The 18,690-nt window shown below is 36.8% G+C and overlaps 1 protein-coding gene across 7 annotated transcripts in view; it reads left to right on the forward strand.

Moving 5' to 3' along the window:
• TFDP2 (transcription factor Dp-2) overlaps positions 1-13,135 on the forward strand; it is a 66,667-nt gene extending 53,532 nt beyond the window's left edge. For 4 of the 7 annotated variants that reach the window (XM_067301868.1, XM_067301869.1, XM_067301871.1 and 1 more), the window contains 3 exons: positions 4,436-4,602; positions 11,334-11,439; positions 12,388-13,135. In XM_067301868.1, the coding sequence (XP_067157969.1) occupies positions 4,436-4,602; positions 11,334-11,439; positions 12,388-12,571 (457 nt within the window). In that variant the 3' untranslated portion in view covers positions 12,572-13,135. Of the gene's footprint in view, positions 1-4,435; positions 4,603-10,554; positions 10,851-11,010; positions 11,217-11,333; positions 11,440-12,387 lie in introns of those variants that run through there. The other 3 variants (XR_010885035.1, XR_010885036.1, XM_067301872.1) reach the window with 3 other exon arrangements.
• Positions 13,136-18,690: the final 5,555 nt, after the last annotated feature.

An 18,690-nucleotide genomic window follows, 5' to 3' on the forward strand; every position in this document is an offset into this window, starting at 1 on the left:
TTTTGAGATCAGTATTGATTTAACTTAACTATACCCTTATTCTATAGATAAGCTATACAGTTCTCACTGCACTTTTTTAAAACGCTGTTCTGTATATAGGTTTTAAGTCATTAACAAGTTAAACAATTTCATATTGAAGCTTCAGAACTGCTGCTTTGAATTTGTCAGTGATGAAACTAAAACTTTGGCTATCTAGAGAGGTACAGCACATGCATCTACAATCGCAAACTCTAAGAAAATACTACTACTAAAAATGAGCAGACTGAAATAATTTAAATTGTTGATATTTTGGTTTATATAACTGTGTTTCAATATTAACATCACCCTGAGATCATGAAGTGTGCAATCCAAATTAAACACACTTTCCACTGTGATTATTATTTGTGTAACTGATTAGTGGCAGCAGCAGTGCGTAGATGAACGGTGCCAGCAACTGCTAATACTTAAACCACTGTTATATTGATCTGCTGAATAAGGCAGTTGTCAAAGTGGTTACTCAGTTTGGAGAATTCCAGTGCTCCAATTTCTTGGAGCATTTGCCAAACTATTTTGCCCTGCTCAACACCACTGCTGGCAAACTTGGTTGTTTTCCTTTCCTTCTCCCAAACAACATTTATATAAACTATTGGTTGGTCTGTATTTCTGATGCACCAGTAGGTGATGTTAAAAAGTTCAGCAAACAGATGACCCAGTATAACATCACAGTGTTAGTCAAAATCAGATTTACAGAGGATCTCCCAAAGAAAATCACTGCTTGGGAAAATATAATACATAGGGGGAATTACCTACATCTAGCCAAAACAGAATGAAATTTCTGGCATGTAAGATGAAGAGTTTATTGGACAATTTTTACTTAGAATTTGAGAATGCAGACATGCCACACAGCACACTGGGAATGACATTTCTGAAGCTGCAGTAGACAAAAACAGAGTCTTCAGATAAAAAGAATAGAAGTCAGAAGTCATGTTGAAAAGACAAAGCATCTGAAAAAGTCAGTCAAATACAGCATACAAATGCTAGAAGTCTTAAAAGGAGAGAGACGTAGAAACCAGAATACCTAGTTTTAAAGTAGGTAAGTTCAGAAAGGAAGATATATAAATAAAAGGGTAAAAACACATGCGTGCATCAAGGGTTCCGTTTGAGTTTCAAAAGAAATGCAGAGCTCAGACTTTTTAATAATAATAATAATATTAAAATCCCAAGAAAAAGTTCAGCACAGCTAACAACAGCATAGAAAGCAGGACATTAAAAGAAGGACAACAGCTTTCCAAAAGCTAAGTTATATCCAAATAGGGAAAAGAACAACATATAACAAGCTATAACATAATAAAGCAGTTGAAGCACTTCTTAAACCTTTCTTCAGTACAGAAACAGGAAGCTTATAAGGAGCTTATAGGGCCTATACATTATCAAGCTGTATAAGGGAGTGATCAAAGCCACAATTAAAAAAAAAAATTAAAAAACCCCTCGCCTGTACATGACTAAAAGAATTACTCTCAGAGGCTGGAGCTTAAAGATATTTTCATGTTAAAACTGTGTGTGTCCGTATGTATGTGCATTTGGACATTAGAATCTGACAGAATTCATTTATCTCCAAGTTAGTAGAGTAGTTCAGTAAGAGAAACAGTAACAAATCATTGGGAACAGATGGTGTTCACCCTAGCATTATAAAGAAGCTCAAGTGTGAAGTAGCATATAAAGCTAATATTAAAACTACTTCGTACCAGAAGAATGGAAGGTGACAAATAGGACACTTTTTTTTTTTTTAAACTAACTGATCAATAAACAGACTGATGTGTAGACCTTACAACAAAGATTCAGACATGTGAATAAGTACCATACAGTATAGAAGAAATAACATAGCTGTAATCAAATGAAGTCATGCTACCCCAAATCTGTCAGTCAGCGAGCATGTGAAACAGGGTAATCTGGTTGATGTTAAAAGGCCACTCCATAGCAGCCTTTAAAGAAAATAAACGACTATGGAATGAGGGAAGATTCATTCATGAATTTAATAACTAACTGGCTAAATGTTAGGAAAGAAAAGGTAGAACCAAAGTGTTGGTTATTACAACAAAGGGGGAAGCAACAGCAAAATTCCATTGGTCTGTCTTGATAAAAAGATGGAAGGAAGAATTAGCTGACAATAATTATTCAAGGAAATAAAAATGAATACCTACTGAAGGGCTAAAGAACTAAGAGATGACGTACATCTACATGACAAAATAGCAGATGAACTTCATTTCTGATGAAATCTACACCTATCTGTGGAGAGGGAGAGGAAGGAACTGTACCCAACTGTACATATGCACATTATTGGCCTCTGGGACCTAGCTTTTAGCACTGAATAATAAGATGGCATTGTAATAGATCATTCTGTGGGAACAAAAGTGCATTGCTCAATAATGGCCAAAAAAAGTTAGGAATTATTAGGAAAAAGAGTAAGAAATATAGCTTAAAACTTTAGGTGGTGTCAAGCTTTTGTATCTGAATACTATATGCTGTCCTGGTCAAGATTTCTTGGAAAAAGGTATAGCAGAACTAGGAGAGAGACAGACACAGGAGGGCAGCAAAAATGACTAAAGCTATGAAAAGGCCTTCATAGAAGGAACAGATAGACTCTTTGGCCTAGAAAAGAGAGGACAGTGCATTCACAGAGGTCTAAGAAATCATGGGCAGCATGTGGCAAGTGCATATAGAACAGCTATTCCAAGTTGCTATTAAAATTAGGAGACATTAAAAGACATTATCAGGTGGCAGATTTCATACAAAAAGAATGTAAGTTCTTTTTTGTAACAATTTAACTATGCAAATCATAGCATTTAATGTGGTACCCAAAAGTTGCACAGGTTCAAAAGGTGGTCATATAAAGTCACTTAAAGAAAATCCTTAAATAGCTTTTAAGGACAAAGGTAGAAGAAGCATAGAGACTTCCCAGGTCAGAGGTTGCAGGTTGCTAGAAACTATATTGGAGAAATATAACCATAAGTTTCTCCTGTTCTTACACCACCTTCTTAATATCCAGTATTTGGTCATAGCTGGAGAGAGAACTCCAAGCTACACAGACACTTTTTTTTTTTGGGGGGGGGGGGGAATACTATGACCATTCTTATTTTAAGAAATGGAGGATTTTTTTCAAACAAAATTTGGGAATATAGACAATTCCAAGACAACACATCAGAGGAAAAATGTGGTGCTGTCAGTAAATACTGCCTTTAATACTGTACCATATAGTTGAATTCAGTTATTACTGTACAGCTTGCTGGATTTGGTACGACTGCGTTCTTCCATACCTTGTTTGTCTCAACATAGTTGCATCGCTTTAACTGCATCAGTCCAGCTAGTATGAACATAGTTGTACCAGTCACAGTATAGTGACACTTACTTCCCCTTTGATGTGGTTAAGCTTAATTAAATATAGCTGTATGAACAATATAGGTTATACAAGTATCACTGTATGAGCTACAAAATAAATGATGTCTGTAACTGACTTATACCTAGTACAAAGCATGTACATTTGATAGTAGATGCAATTTTTGTGCATAGACACAGAGCAACATGTAACTTTGCCAAATTTAGTTGGATCAGGTATAAAAATTGGTATAAAAAAAACCAAGAATATCCACATGTGACATAGTAGCTTGGGGAGGCAATGGAAGACCCACCAGTAAGTTATCTTTTAAAAATTGGATTGCTTTTCCAGGGATAGGGATTTGTCAGCAGAAAAATGAGGGATTGGGAAGTCAGAAATAAGTCTTCTATTTTAATCCTTGGACTAGTGCTAAGGAAATTTAACAGCCTGTGATTACAGTATAAGGCCAGTCTAGATGCCCCACCTGGTGCTAAAGTACTCTTCAAGTTTTTATTACTATTTCCACTGGTACATGCAATGAAAAACATTTTGAGAGCCCTGCACAGCAGAAATGGTAGGTTTTGAACAAACTGGACTTTGAACACAGAACTTTACTAGCTGCTTGCTTACTTGAAAAAATGCATCCAAAAAGCAAAGTTATACCAAGGTAAATAGGTCAGTTCACAGGAGGAGTGTTGCAGATTAGAACAGAAAGTGAAATGTAAAAGAAGCAAAAACAAAACTCTTGGTTTGATGACAGGGCTGCAGGTGACCTTTAGAAATACTGGATTTAGTACAAGAGAAGGTTAATGTTTTAGTAAGACCTCTGTCTTCCCCTTTGAATCTGTTTAATGAGGGAGAAAAGTTCAGACTATTTTCCTGCAATGGAAAAGCTGCTTTAATTGAGAAAGTACTACTTTAAACCCTGCAGATATGCTAGGAAAAAAATTGCTGCCCTTTTTCTTTTTAAGGCCCCTTTACAGATGATGAAGAGTCCAGACACCTACCTCGCTGCATATCAAAAAATAAAAGCAAAGCTATGCTTCTTTTCAAAACCATCTCACTTTGACTTTTTATATGCAGATTTGAATACCTCTTTAATTTCGATAACACTTTTGAGATTCACGATGACAGTGAGGTGCTGAAGAGAATGGGAATGTCCTTTGGGCTTGAGGCAGGCAAATGTTCAGCTGAGGACCTAAGAACTGCAAAATCACTGGTGCCAAAAGCTTTAGAAGGCTACATCACAGGTAAGTTAGCTGACACTTACTTAAATATTGTTCTTGATCAAATTTATAACATTAACTAACTGAAGCAAATTTAGTGATATTCACCTACATAGGTAGATGGCATTTGAAGAAGTTTTACGAAAGCCTATACATAGAACAGTCATTTTACAGTTAGTTTTGGAAGGCTTATCATAGCTCTCATGTAAACGTAAAATCATTTATAACAAGCTTCTGAGAGAGCTGCATTATGAAGAAGTTCTTTAAGTATCTAAAAGATAAGAACACAACTTTTCATTGAGTTAGTATTATTTTTGAATAAATGGATGTGTGAAGAAACTGGAAGAAGAGAGCTCTTAAGCTCTTTGTGTTAAGGAGGGGAGGAAAGAAAGAGAGCAGCTTGAGCTGTTGAATATAATGCAAATGTGGCCCAGCTGCATTAGCACTGTGCCTGAGCTAGGTGAGCTCTGCTAAGACTTGAAGCACAGCTGAAGGAACTCATGTCTGCATTTGTCCATGCAGACGTGCCCTGTGAACTCTCAAACACATGGGTTGTAGGTTCTGCTGTGCTGCTATCTCAGCCAGTCATTTTCACACTTTCACTTAACATGTGAAACAGGGATATTCAGATAAAAGACATGAACAGCAGGTGCTATTTGAGAACTGAGCATCTCTAAATTCAGCAAGAGGATCCAGAGTTCCAGGGCAGGTGTCTCTTGCAGTGGCTTTTATCTCCCCTAGTCATACTGTTTGAACTAACTGCTTTAAGGTCACACCTTAATAGACTCAAACCTAAATATGCTCAGTGTTGCATCATTAGAGTAGAGCTGCTTAAATATTTAATCATTTCCTTTAATTATTGTCAGACTGCATTCTTTTTGCTCTACCTAAATCTTAAACTTGGCCTAAGATTTTCTTAAGTTTTCTGGAGAGACTTCATCTCTAAAGGAAGTTTTACCTGATGAATTGCTGTAAACAGGCCTTCATTTCTGAGGAAAGTGGGAACGAAGCTGTTGCCCCGATTTCTCTACTAACTAGATACTGGCCTTGTTTTAATGACTGTAGTAGAAAACTGTCTTTCCTACAGGAAAGATTGGAAACTTCAATCTCTCCCCTACAGGGAGATTTGAAACTTCAAACATTTGGTTTTAACTTTTTAAAAATTTGCCTAATGTTGGTTGTTGTCTGTTGGCAGCATTTAATCTTCATATCAGGATCTTTTAAATGTAGGCTTTATACTACATGTGCTATTCATTTTGCTAATCAAAATATAGTTAAATAGTCACAAAGCTAAACATGCATTTTTGTTTTCTTGATTTTATTACACAAGAGAATTATGAATGATTTTAATTCATGACATGGCAAAATACTGCTGGATATAAGTTAGAATTCAGTTACGTATTTTAAAAAATAGTATTTTTTTAAATGGCTCAGGATTTCAAACTATTTTGTATGTGCTTATGCATATCAAAGCATGTTTGTGTTTTCCTGGTCTCTTTATCCTGTAGGTTTTTAAATTAAGATTTCATCTTTTCATTTCATTTACATTGAAATTGCACACCAAGCCTGTATATGGCTTTACTGGTGTCAAAAAGAGAAGTTCTACCATCTTTCTTTGTTCCTTGCAAGTTGACCCAACTAAAAATTACTGGCTTGATTTACTATCAATGCAGAAAAGGTGGTAGGAGCAGAACCACTTCTGTTGGTCATGCTATAGTCTTAGAATAACTTAACTGCCCTGTTGTATTGAAGATCAAAATAAAATATTGTGTTTAATTTTAATACTAGATTAATTTATCTTCAGAGAATAGGGTCTCTTTAAACTTAGAGAAAATACTGTGTTAAACCATGTTTTAGAGATTAAACAATAAAACTCTTCATATCTAAACTAGCGAGTAGCAGTTCATTGAGTTTGTTTTAATAAACTCAATCATACCAATGTACTTCTGGGTTTTTTTTTTTATTGAAAGCATTAAAGGCAAACAATTAAGATGTTCCTGTGGAAGTGAGAAACAAGTAGTACTCTCTTTCAAAGAAACTAAATGGAAAAAAAAGTTTCCAAGATGAAACATTCTTAAAGAATGTTGTGACTAGGGTAATTCCCCTAGTAGCAAATCAGCAGCCAGAATTTTAGTCACAAGAAATGTATTGATTTGCCTTTTCATTCAAAATGCTTTGAGGCAGTTATATACTCTTCAGACATGGGTTATATTCAGTAGTAGTTTCAGGCTCTGAAAAAACTAGTCTGAAAGTTATGTTACTAGAATATGTATATGTAGTTCAAAGGTTTCTTTTATCTGTTGCTTGTAACTTAATTACACAGTGCAAATTTACAGTTGAGCATATGAATTGCATAGCAAAGCCTTCTAATGGCAGTAACTGACAAATAAGAGAAGCAGATTTAAATGTTTTGCCCAATACTTGAAAAGGCAGCATTTGCCTGATTACATGTCTTCAGTTAAGTATAACTTCCCATTTTGACCTTGGCAGTCTTTATGCTTTGTTTCTTACACTGCGAGTAGTGAAATGCAATGCTAATCACCGGTTTCCAGAATTCATGGCTTGTTTCCGTAGCTTTCAGGATGGTGCTTAAAGTAAGTAGGCTTCAATTAACTGCTCTACAAGAAAAGCAAATCAATGTCTCTTATTTATTCACTGGGTAAATTTATTACAGACAGTAAAGATTAGAGTTTTCCCACACTAGCCGACACTATGAACGTTAATGCTGTGGAAAGCAGCCCCATTCTAATGTGTGTAAGTAGATAAGTTACTTGAAATGAACTCATTGCTAAACTTACCACTGGCAGAGATAACTTTTAAGTCATTTCCTACAGAATGTTAATCTGACCTCAGACTGGTCTTCTTTTTTCAGATAATTACTGACTTCCAAACAGTAACAATAGCTTGCATTGTAATGCTTGCTAATAGGACTGGAGAAGCACTTGGAAGACTCCAATTCTAACCCAGTTCAATGAAAGAAATGTAAAATTTACAACAAAACATGGAGCATCTCAGCTAAAAAAAAAATTTTTTTTCTGGAATAACTTGCTTCCCAGTTGCATTAAACATGCCAAATAACTTCCTTGGAACTCCTTAAGCCAACTGATACTGTGTGCATCCATGTATTTTCCTTTTAGAAGCATCATGGGTTTTAGTAATTCTTTAAGTGCCTTAATATGATAAAAATACTGTCTTATTAGGTTTTCTACAGGTTACATGACATTTTACCAGAAAGGTTTTTTAATGCGTATTTTATCAAACCACTTTATTTAGATAAATAATTTTAGGTACTACATTGCTATGCTACTCCAACATGATCCTCAGGTGTCTGACTCCCATGAAGTCAGCAGAAATTGAGGCACCTTAATGCCATAAAGCAATTGCCCCACATATCTTAAACTGTGCGACAGAGATGTACAGCGCACTTTTCTGTCATTCGTTTGTTTGTAACTGATGCAGACTTCTAAATTTGACATCATTTTACCTTTTACTAACTTCACAAAAGGGAGCAAGAGTAGAGGGTTACAGCAGCTTAAACATAATTTACAGGAAAAATTAACATTAAAGTGTTGCTTCAGCTAAGTATGCAATCCAGGAAAAAGTGATGGCCATGCACCAGTGTACTACAATCACAGTACTTGCCAGGTTCTTAATGTGAAAAGAGCAATGTGGTTTCTAAGGCTACAGTGTCACCAGCTTAATTTGGCATCCCCAGGTCCCATTCCTAATTATACACATTCCTGCCCATTCTCTTAACTTTAACATAGTTACTTTCATCTGACCCCTTCATGAGCTGGTTCAGGGTGCTAATCTGCAGGCTCTTTATTTGGCAGGGTAGTTTCTGACAATTTAGCATGTAGAACTAGCTATCCAAGGGATCAAACCAGCATAGTGCAAGTGTAAAGGAGAGAGTGAGATTGCCTTATTTCTGCTCATCCAGCACTGATTTAGATGAGCATGAACTGTTGTAGAACTGTTTCCAAAGTACCGTCCTGTGGTAGACTTCTATTTTGACAGTCCTCTCCACACAGGGAATGGCTTCTTAAACTCCCATCTTTTACAGACTTCCTCTTTTCCTGGCTCCTCAGAGCCCAACTGGAAAACTGAATTTACGTACAAGGCAATCAAAGTACAAGGCAGTGATCTGTACTCATGAACCTTCTTTCTGCCTCATACATAAAATGCATACTTATTTCCATCCTGCCTTTCAAAAAGAAAAGCAAGGTGTTAGCCCAAACTCTTAATAAAACTCAAGCTAACTAGCAGTGACTTACCTGGAATACAAAGCATGTGCGCACAGGTACAGCCCTTCTAAAGAAAGACCAGGAAACAACATTGTGATACATCTCTCATCCACTTTATTAACCTAAATACAATGTTGTCATTCCAAATGGTTTAGAGGAGTGTGCAAACGCAGGAGGAAGCTGTCAAAACATGTTCTCTGTAAAAAAAACAGCATTTAGGACAATCTCAATGAAAGCCAGCCAACTGTGTCCATACTCAATTATTCTCACCTATTCACTCCTCACAGATCACCCTAAAGCTGCCATTTATTACCGTTTTCTGTCTTGTTCCAAATACCTCCTGCTGGAATGTCAGCCTTGCTCTCCTTTGTTGTGTAATATATCATTGAAAGTACCTCCCTGCTATAAGTGTCCAGGGCACAAAGTGAGGTAGCCTGTGGCACCCTATGAACTGTGAGCCAATTTATGTGGCTGTGGGGGAAGTTGTGACAACCTACTTAAAACAATCCCTGTCCTAAGGAGTATGCTGTAGCATCTCCAGAACACTAAAACTTAGTAAGAACATATACAGGCAAATGAGAAAGTGTATGTAACAAGTGCTTTTAGTTATTCTTCATATCTGCTATTGGGAAGCAGTCCTGGATGAAATATGAATAGTAAAATCCCACTTCACTGCCATCATGCCATACAGAACAGAGGTTTTTGTTAGGCCTGGGAAGAACTATAAGTCCAGGTTTAATGCATTCTGCTGAAGCCCCATTCAAGCACTGTGAAAAAGAACTAGACAGTTTCAATAACTTTATTTTGGTTTAAATCTTGTATGTGATGAACAGTGTTCCTTGTTTGTGACTATGCATGCCTTAGAGCAACACTAAACTAAGTGGTAGCAGCTCTGGTTAGTAGGTATGAAGTAAAGAAAGAAAATCCAGAAATTCTCTTCCTCCTCCAAAATGGTTACTAGCTGCAACTTGAAGTACTAGCAGTTAGAAACCGCTCAGCTCTTTTCAAAGAGCTATTTAATATGAAAGTCATAGCTGGCTGATTATCAAAAACAGCTCTATGAAAATGTTTTATGTTTATGATTACTTAATGCTAATACTAATCAGCAAAAGGCATGCGAGCTAGGCCCCGTCTCAGATGCAGTGAAAACATAGCCACCCAGGTACCTCAACTCCAAGACAAGCAGAAGCCAAACAAAAGCCCCCACCATGGTTTGGAGGGGGAGGGGGGGAAACAAACCAAAAAAAAGCCTGGTTCCTTGTTCAACTTAATTGGGGCCTACATACCAATTTCTCTCTACTTTGATGAAAGGAGCTTTGAGGGTCTTGCAATAATACTGAATTCCTTGAGTAAAGCTGTGAAGAGCCCTCCGACAGACATGAAGGGGTTACTTAAGACCCTCATAGTATTTGTTTTCAAATTCCCAAACAAATAATATGTTAGTTGTTTTCAGTCATGAACACTTCTGACAAGAGAATTGGAAAAACAAGTTCTTTGACTTGTTCCTAATTCTGCTTACAGTTTTTTCTGTTCATTTGTTTTCTAGATAAGGCGTTTTTATTGACCTGCCCAGATTCCATCTCAAAATAGCTTTCTGTCTTCCATCTTAACCCGAAAGCTAATTCTTATCATCTATTTTATTTCTAAAATTTCCTATCTCTAGAGGGGAGACTTACTTACTTACACATCACATATACAGTATACAAAAAATCTCTCTCTTTTATATTCTCAGGACAAAATCTTTTACATGGTCTGTTTGATCCACAGCTGGTAGCCATTTCTATTCAAAGGGTATCAAAATGGATTAGGAGTCTGTGTTACAGCCAGCAATGAGACCACCAAGGTGAAACTGCCTTCAGTCATCAGAACACACGCACTACTGAAACGCATATTGTCTCCTTCACTGCAGCATCTCCAACCCTGACACCTACAGCTCCAGTCATACCTTCACCAAATGCATTTGTAGCTGTTGATAGGATGGATCTGTAGTAGTAAGTTTCCATGAAGGACTCCAAACCTCAATTTCAGGTACCTGTGATTGCATATAGCTACTGCTGGGCTCACCTGCAGTGTGAATTCACTTCAGACAGGTTCACATGACTAAGGTTTCATATGACGAACCACAGTTCTTCCAGATGCAAAGGTCACGTGTACATCTATTTTTTGTTCTCCTTTCCTTCTCCCTCAGACTCCTAGCTATGCTGCGATTCCACAATTGAGATCGAATGGAGAGGGCATTGAGCATGCTACATCGCATACTTACTTGCATGCTGAGTATGAGGGAGTGCAAGGCTTGAGTGCATCCACAAACACTGGGGAACAGATACTTTAAAAAAAAATCTCATCTTGATTAAACAGGACATCTACAGTATAAAAGCAGCATTCACACTACTGGTACCCTCTCTTCTAAAATAAAACAAGGAATCCCAAATCCAAATAGAATGCAAAGTTTAACGTTGTAAAGGAGGAAAATCTGTAACCATAATACATGCAAATATACTTTTTTTCTAGATATGTCTGCAGGATTTTCCTGGATGAACGAAGGATTATTTTCAAATTCAGCACAAGCAGCTTCACATATAGAGGTAGCAGGAGGCACTTCTGTTTCTAAATCAAGGTAACTAAAGTCTTTTTCTATTCAAGGATATTGATATATGCTTGTGGTAGTCAGGACCTCATTGTTTCATACTATTTACAAAGAGAAAGTGAGATCTTTCCTATTACAGTTGATTTTTGATTGTGAAAGTCTCTCTTATGCCATCTTCCTTGATAAAGTAATTAAGTTTGAAAGGCCAAATCAGCTTGTTTGAGTTTTTGAACATGCTGTTTTGTGTCTATTTTTCAAAAGAGTAGACTCACTTCCAAGCCTTTATTAAAGAACAGAATTTTCTGGTTAACCTTAAATGCCTGTCTGGGCACAGACTACAAATAAGTAATTATATGTGGAAGAAAGCTTAATAATACTTATGAAGAATATAAATTAATATTTTGTGACTCAATGCACTATTGCTTGAGCTCTCATGGAAGAAGTTTTGTCCACACTGTCTACTCATAATTAAAAACAAACCAGAAGAAAAGAGGGAAAACACAAACAAAAAAAACCAACCCTGCCCCTCTTCCCCCCCAAACACACACACACACACACACACACACACACACACACACACACACACACACTTTCATTGGAGGTTACCTGTACCTTTAGAAAAAAAAAAAGGGATGGAATTATTCTGGGTCAGGTATTCTTTATGGCATTTAATAGCTTCATTTCATTTTGCATACATTTCTGTGTATAGGCAAAACTGTGATGGATGTATTCCTCTCTAAACTCAAACACACACACGCACACACACACAAAAAGCAGTCTCCCAATAATCTTCTTTTCCTGCTATTTTCCAATATTTTCAGCAGTTTTCTTAATTATTAGCTGTATTTCATATAAAGCTTTTGGGATATTTCCTTGTTGGTAGCATTTCTTTTCTTAAGGGAATAGCCGAGGCCAAAAAGAAAGCTTAAACCTTCATGAGAAATCCTCTAAACTTCAACATTTCTGTTGTTTTGATAGTGAGAATCCAGGGTTGTGTTTGGATGCTGAAGTGGCCTTAGCAACCGGGCAGTTCCTTGCCCCTAGCAGTCAACAGTCCAGCAGTGCAACATCACGCTACTCAGAATCACGGGGAGAAACGCCATGCTCATTCAATGATGAGGATGAAGAGGATGAAGATGAAGATTCTTCCTCCCCAGAATAAAGACAGTAGAAAACTGAGTATACAAAGTACTGCTCATACATGTTCTTAATGAGAGCTCCTGTTTTGGATTTTATTTAAGTTTCTTGCTTTTGTTTGCACTGTGTTCAGTGAAGATTCAGAACAAACACATCCAAAGTTGAAATTGAAAACTTTTTGTAATTGAACACAGAGTGATATGCAGACACAGAGCAAAATGTTTTTTATCAACTACAACCCAGGAAAAGAACAAAGTCCCTGGAGATCTGGCGAAGTAAACATCAAGTTCACATTTTCCATTTTGGGACATTCTGTCTCAAGTCTCTGTCTTCCCCTTATCCTAACCAGATGGAGAAGAAAACAGGGTCAGTCAACAAATGCTGATTCTCACATTGTCTTTTGGCTGTACTACCTTAAAGAGGAAAAAAAAAAAGTGCGTGCACATTCATGTGCTAAAATAGCTATTTAAAAATATCTTGTATGAAAATTATTATAGGGAGAGGGGCTGTTAGAATGTTTGCTTTTTTCTGTTCAACTTGCTGTATAGAAGATTCTTAAAGTAATATAAATTGCAAGTGATTAAATGAATCTTGAAATAGATTAAATCCATTTTAGATACTCTAAAAATAATATTAGTATGTCTCTTTTGAAAGGTTCATATGTTCATTTATACTGCAGGCCTAATTTATTTATAATAAGTGATTATTCTTTGCCATTATTAAGCAGTCAGGATTAAAACAGCAGTATTCTCTGCACCAGCTTTTTTTCAAGGAGAAAAAAATAAGTGAAAAAAAATTGTATCTATAGATTATAGTGTATCCAGTATAACTTCTCCTTTACTGTTCTAATTTTATAATCCATTTGATTTTACAGCATGTGTATTTAAAAAAAAGGCCTCTACATTAAGAATCTTGGGCAACATCTTTTCAGGGCAGGATTTTAAAATTCAGGGCAGGCAAGTCAAACTTTTAAAGTCATAGGTTAAGATACTTAGGAAGAAAATTCAATTTTGACAATTCATAATTGGATTAGGATTATAATACTACACTAATTTAACTTGTTTATAGTTAACTTCTGTTGCACATACCTTGATGTGCCTTTTGGAAAATATTAATACCAAGCAACTTCTTAAAATAATTTGTGGCTGAAGTTACACAACATGAATCCCATTTGAACAGTTAAATTAGGCTTACAACAGGAGGCTCCATATTCTATATTTAAAATCACATCCGATCACAAAGACTTAAAAAAAAACAAAACTTTAATAGCAAAGCAAAATACAGTATAGATGGTATTCTTCCGATGGTGTTCTAACATTCAGTATTTTAACTAGTCTTGAAGTTAACTATTTTTAATTAGGTGAATCCAGTTAAAAATAAGTAAGTTACTCCTTTTTAGTTTTTATACTACATGTAAATAGTGAACTATTTCTAAGTACCAATATATTAGCTGTCAGAACACAGTGACTTTGGCTCTGTTATTTAGTTACAGATCAGGCAACTTGTAATACTTTACTCACTTAAACAATGGCAGCAAACTATATTCCTTGATTGCTGTGGCTGTTACTCTAACACAGTATGAGGTCTGTCCGCATTATCTTTTCCAGACAAATCTGCACTCAAGCCAACACGATCCAAAAGCACTGTGCCCAAACTAGTAAGAAAAACTGAGGCCTTAGCTAGAAAGCTGCCCGGCTGTTCTACTGGAGTTGGCACATGACTAGCTACATTCAGGACAGGTATAACTGCAAGGAGCATTCAAGCACACCCGCAGTCTCGCATTAAAAATTAAAACATCCAGGTAGAAACTTTAAACAAATAGTTTAAACTCCTACATTTGATGTACAGATAGGATGGCACCATTATTTAGGCATAGCTCTCATTTGAGTAAATAGAGCTATCTAGGTTACACAAATGATTTGCAAGTGCACAAAGAAAAAAATTCCTGTATGCTTCCCATGGTATTCCCCCTCTGGGCAAGACTGTTAGACTGGCCTATGCACACGGCTCATAGACAACAGCTGACCAAGGGATGTACACTAACCTCACTTCAACCAAATCTGTAACACTACCTCTATATGAAGAAAAAAAGCTTTACAAGTACAAAAAAGTGCTCTGATTCAATGCACTTGATTGAAGTGGCTCACTTTTGTAGTAAGAGGAGGAGGAGGAGATATTCCAGGCATACTCTTAGGGAATTATCAGTTTTATGAATGACATTTCATACAAACATATAATTTTTTTATTCTTAGTATTACTTTGTTTTTGGAAAACTATTCCATCAGCTTTCATTGGAGACGGCAGATCAAAGATACCCGATATGCAGAGGACATCCTATTGCACTCTTAAGGACAGAACATTTTCTAAAGTAATCCACCATTCCCCCCGGCCCCATACATTAGGGGACGTACCTGACTTTACACTTTCTTTACATTTCCCACTCAAAATTTGCATAAAAAGAAAAAGCAGCAAAACACTAATTAAACAATTGTCAAAAGAGGAACACTTTGAATTATAAGAAGCTGTCAAAAAAAATTTCTTGCCCAGAAGCGTAAGGTATTTTCTTAGCTTCACTGTGCGTTCTGCTTTTGAGGAGGAAGATCTTCTGTGAGATCTTGCTCCACTGATGTCCATTTCCTTCAAAGCAGTAGACTGCACAGCTACTTGCTTTCTGGCAAACTTCAAGCTATCAACCACTTGTTTCTTGTTGTTTTTTAATCTAGGAGCACATAACATTTATGTAGACAGTTGAACCATGATTTCCATTTTTTTTCTGAACTAGTTAAATACAAAGGACAAAACAAGTTTGAACACTTAGAAGAGACTTCAAACGGAAATTCTTCCCTTGGGATTCTTTGTGCCAAGTTCCAGTTGAGAATGAAGTTCTACTAGAGCACTGTGGTCTTGTGGTTACACTAAAGTCTGGGAACTAGCAGAATTCTGGTCCTCATCCAGCCACAGTCACTCCCTATATGATCTCAGGCAAGTCATTCAGCCGTTCTTGCTCATATTAGCTGACGCATTAAAAAAAATAAAAAAGTAAATGTAGAACCTCACAAAATATAGATGTTGCATCTGAATTGAGCTCTGAACAATTATGAATAACAAGAATATTAAGCAATCACACAGCTCCCACTAAGTTAATGGCAGTAGCCATGTTCGGCTGCTTCAACATGCAGGCTCTCCGAGGGCCGCCAGCAGACATTTTCCAGAGTAATATGATCATTAACAACACCAGTTTTCCCATTTTCTGTTCAGCTGCCACTGTCCTCTACTCTTCTGTGCAATACTCTTAATATTCATTCAAATGAAACAACTAGCAACTGGTACTGGTTTTGATACTAGATTGTATCTCGTATAAGGCAGAGTTAACATTTAAATTTCCATAAATACCTGAAGCAGAACTTACAAGTGACATGTTTCGGTCTCTTGGAACACTAGTTATTGGTTACACATTCAGAAAGCAGTTGGCTGAAAGCAATACAATACTGTGTATATATGCTTTTATATATATTGGAAGTAAACAGTTTTTCTGGACTTACTTTATGGTGCTTGAAAACAATCTAAATTTGACTTAGAAAAACTTGTCACCACCACAAACTAGATGAAAAATTATGAGTGGGAGACAGCATTTTTCTGCTATGTGGAAATCAGATATAATGTTTGTGGATTTTGGTTTTAAAGTTATATTAAAGTTGTGCCAGTCTTCTCATTTCAACAGTGGAATTAATGGCAAAAATCCACCTAATCTAAGAAAGCATGTATATTTAAGTAAATGCTAAAGCACATAATATTAGTTTAGCTGAAGGCATGATTTTAACTAACTTCATTAAACTAGTACAAGCCACACTGAAGATAATTCCATTTCGGTTAAGGGATTTGGGGTGGGGTGGGGGACTGTTCTTTTAAACTATAGCTTGAAATACTCCTAATCTGTTTGAGCAGCTGCAAGTTGCCAAGTATACAGAATACTCAGAGGGATTTGTATCAGTTAACTAAGTCAGCTTAGAGTAGCATGATGTAAAAAGGCCTAATAAAGTCAAATTTTAATTTCCCCTCCCCCCCCCAAAAAACCCAAACCCAACACCCTCAAGTTTATCCATAAAACGATGCTTGAAGTCAGAATTCAACAGTTAGTTAAGGTTTAAAATGTCAAGTGCTCTTTCTTCTGACCACACCCACCCCTTTAACACAAGAGTGGGGCTGAAATTTCATCTCATTTGAGACTAAGCACTGGGCAATACTCGTTTTTATAATTAACTGGCTCTTTATAGCTGAAAATAATCCATACCCATTTTAAAGAGAACACTTTCCTTTTAATGAGTTAAAGACATTTGGGTTTTGGTTTAATTTAAAAACAAAGCAAGTAACCACAGGATATATTATATAGTGAACAAACCAAAACAAGTCTTCTAACTGTGACCCTCCTGTTTGTATCTTTTCATTACAAGATTCTCTCGGTGTCAGGAGTTAAGTATTAAAAAAATAAATGAATAAAAATGCAATGAAGCAGAAGACCATAAGAGCTTTGTAAAGTTTTGAACAATAAATTTTAGTAACAGTCACACTCCGAGGAAACATTGTTCTGTCTACTATAAGCTTAATTTATTTTAAAGAGATGCTGCAGTTCAGTTACCACAATGTCTGGGATATTTTATGGCTGAAGGCCTCTTCAGCCCCTCAGCATTGGAAAATTGTGCCTGTTGCAGCATTACTGATGAACCATTGAGAAGCTAAGAAAAGCTGGTGTGGACTTTTTTTTTTTTTTTTTTTTTTAATGTGCCACTTCATGAATCTTGACCTATGTCCAGAACCGACATGCCAGTAAAGCATGCAGAATTTGTCACACACCTGTCCTGCCAAGCATGTCAGCAGTTCTAAATGTGTAATTTGCTGCTAGCAGCTATACACATAACCAAGTCCTGACACCATTACATTTCTTGAAACTCTCATGCCTTAGACTTACCTGAGTTCTCAGATCAGGTATATCTTTGCTATTTATGCTTTGGAATTAGTTTGATAAGTGCTTTTGTATGAGTCTGTGAACAAATGTTCTCCTCTGGACCCAGCTGTATTGGCAAAAAAAAAAAAAAAGAAAAGAAAAAAGCTTATTCCCAATTGTTCATTCCCTCTGCTATGTATTACCATCCTTTCTTACTGTACATACTGTACAGCTGCTCATACAAGTATTTCCTAGCTCCCTCAGCCCAGGCACCTGAGTTAGCACTCACAGTCAGACGGGGAACATCACAAAAGCACTCAGCCCAAACAACCAAAGGGGCTGTTTGCCATAGTTGTTCAGAGAGTGCTTGTTCATTCAACACCTTTGATATTCCAACTTCCTCTGGCCTACCTCAAAGATCAGCCAAAACCAAAGTGTTTTCTTCCTGCATACATCTTTCTGACAGTATCCAACAATCCAACAGTTAGGACATTCATCTAAAGAGGCAGGAGACCAAAAATCCCTCCTCAGAACTGGGAGGAAAAGACATTTGATCTAACCATCCAAATCCTACGGGGGTAGAGGGGAAGCCTCCCACTTAGGAGCAATGGGAAGCAAATGAGTAACTTTCTTTTTCTTTCTCCGTTACGGAAAATGGGCTGACGTGGATCAGATACCTCCCTGTCAGAGAGGGTGACAATTCCGAGCAGATAAAGGAGCATCCCAGTAGCTCAGACTTTCATCTCTTCTAAGTATTTTTTATTGGCTAGAATAGGTGGCACCCCACTTAATTTTCTGACTTCTCTAACTACCATTTTTAAATGCATAACCCTCTCCAGGTCTAGGCACCTAACTTAGAAATATGAACACCAGTTGACAGCAGGAAACAGCTATCTAAAATTTAAATCCTGCTATAGATTTAAATCAAACTCTTCTACACGGTATATAGAAAACTCTTCCAAGACAAAACAAGTCCCTCCCAGTGACTTGTTTTAAGCCTTTTATCGTTATCCAGGCTGAGTGAAACAGAGAAATTAATCCCTAGCACTGTCTGGTTCTCATGCCTTCCCTGTAGCAGCAATGGCACGTCTGTAAGATCAAGGCAATAAAAGAAGAAACCCCCACCACATACACATAACCCCTTCCACCAAAATTTAAAGATAATCTCAGTGGGAACACTTCAGTTTATACTGCTTTTTTGT

This window comes from Apteryx mantelli, chromosome 9 (genome assembly GCF_036417845.1).
Source record: "Apteryx mantelli isolate bAptMan1 chromosome 9, bAptMan1.hap1, whole genome shotgun sequence".
Classification (NCBI taxonomy): Eukaryota; Metazoa; Chordata; class Aves; order Apterygiformes; family Apterygidae; genus Apteryx; species Apteryx mantelli.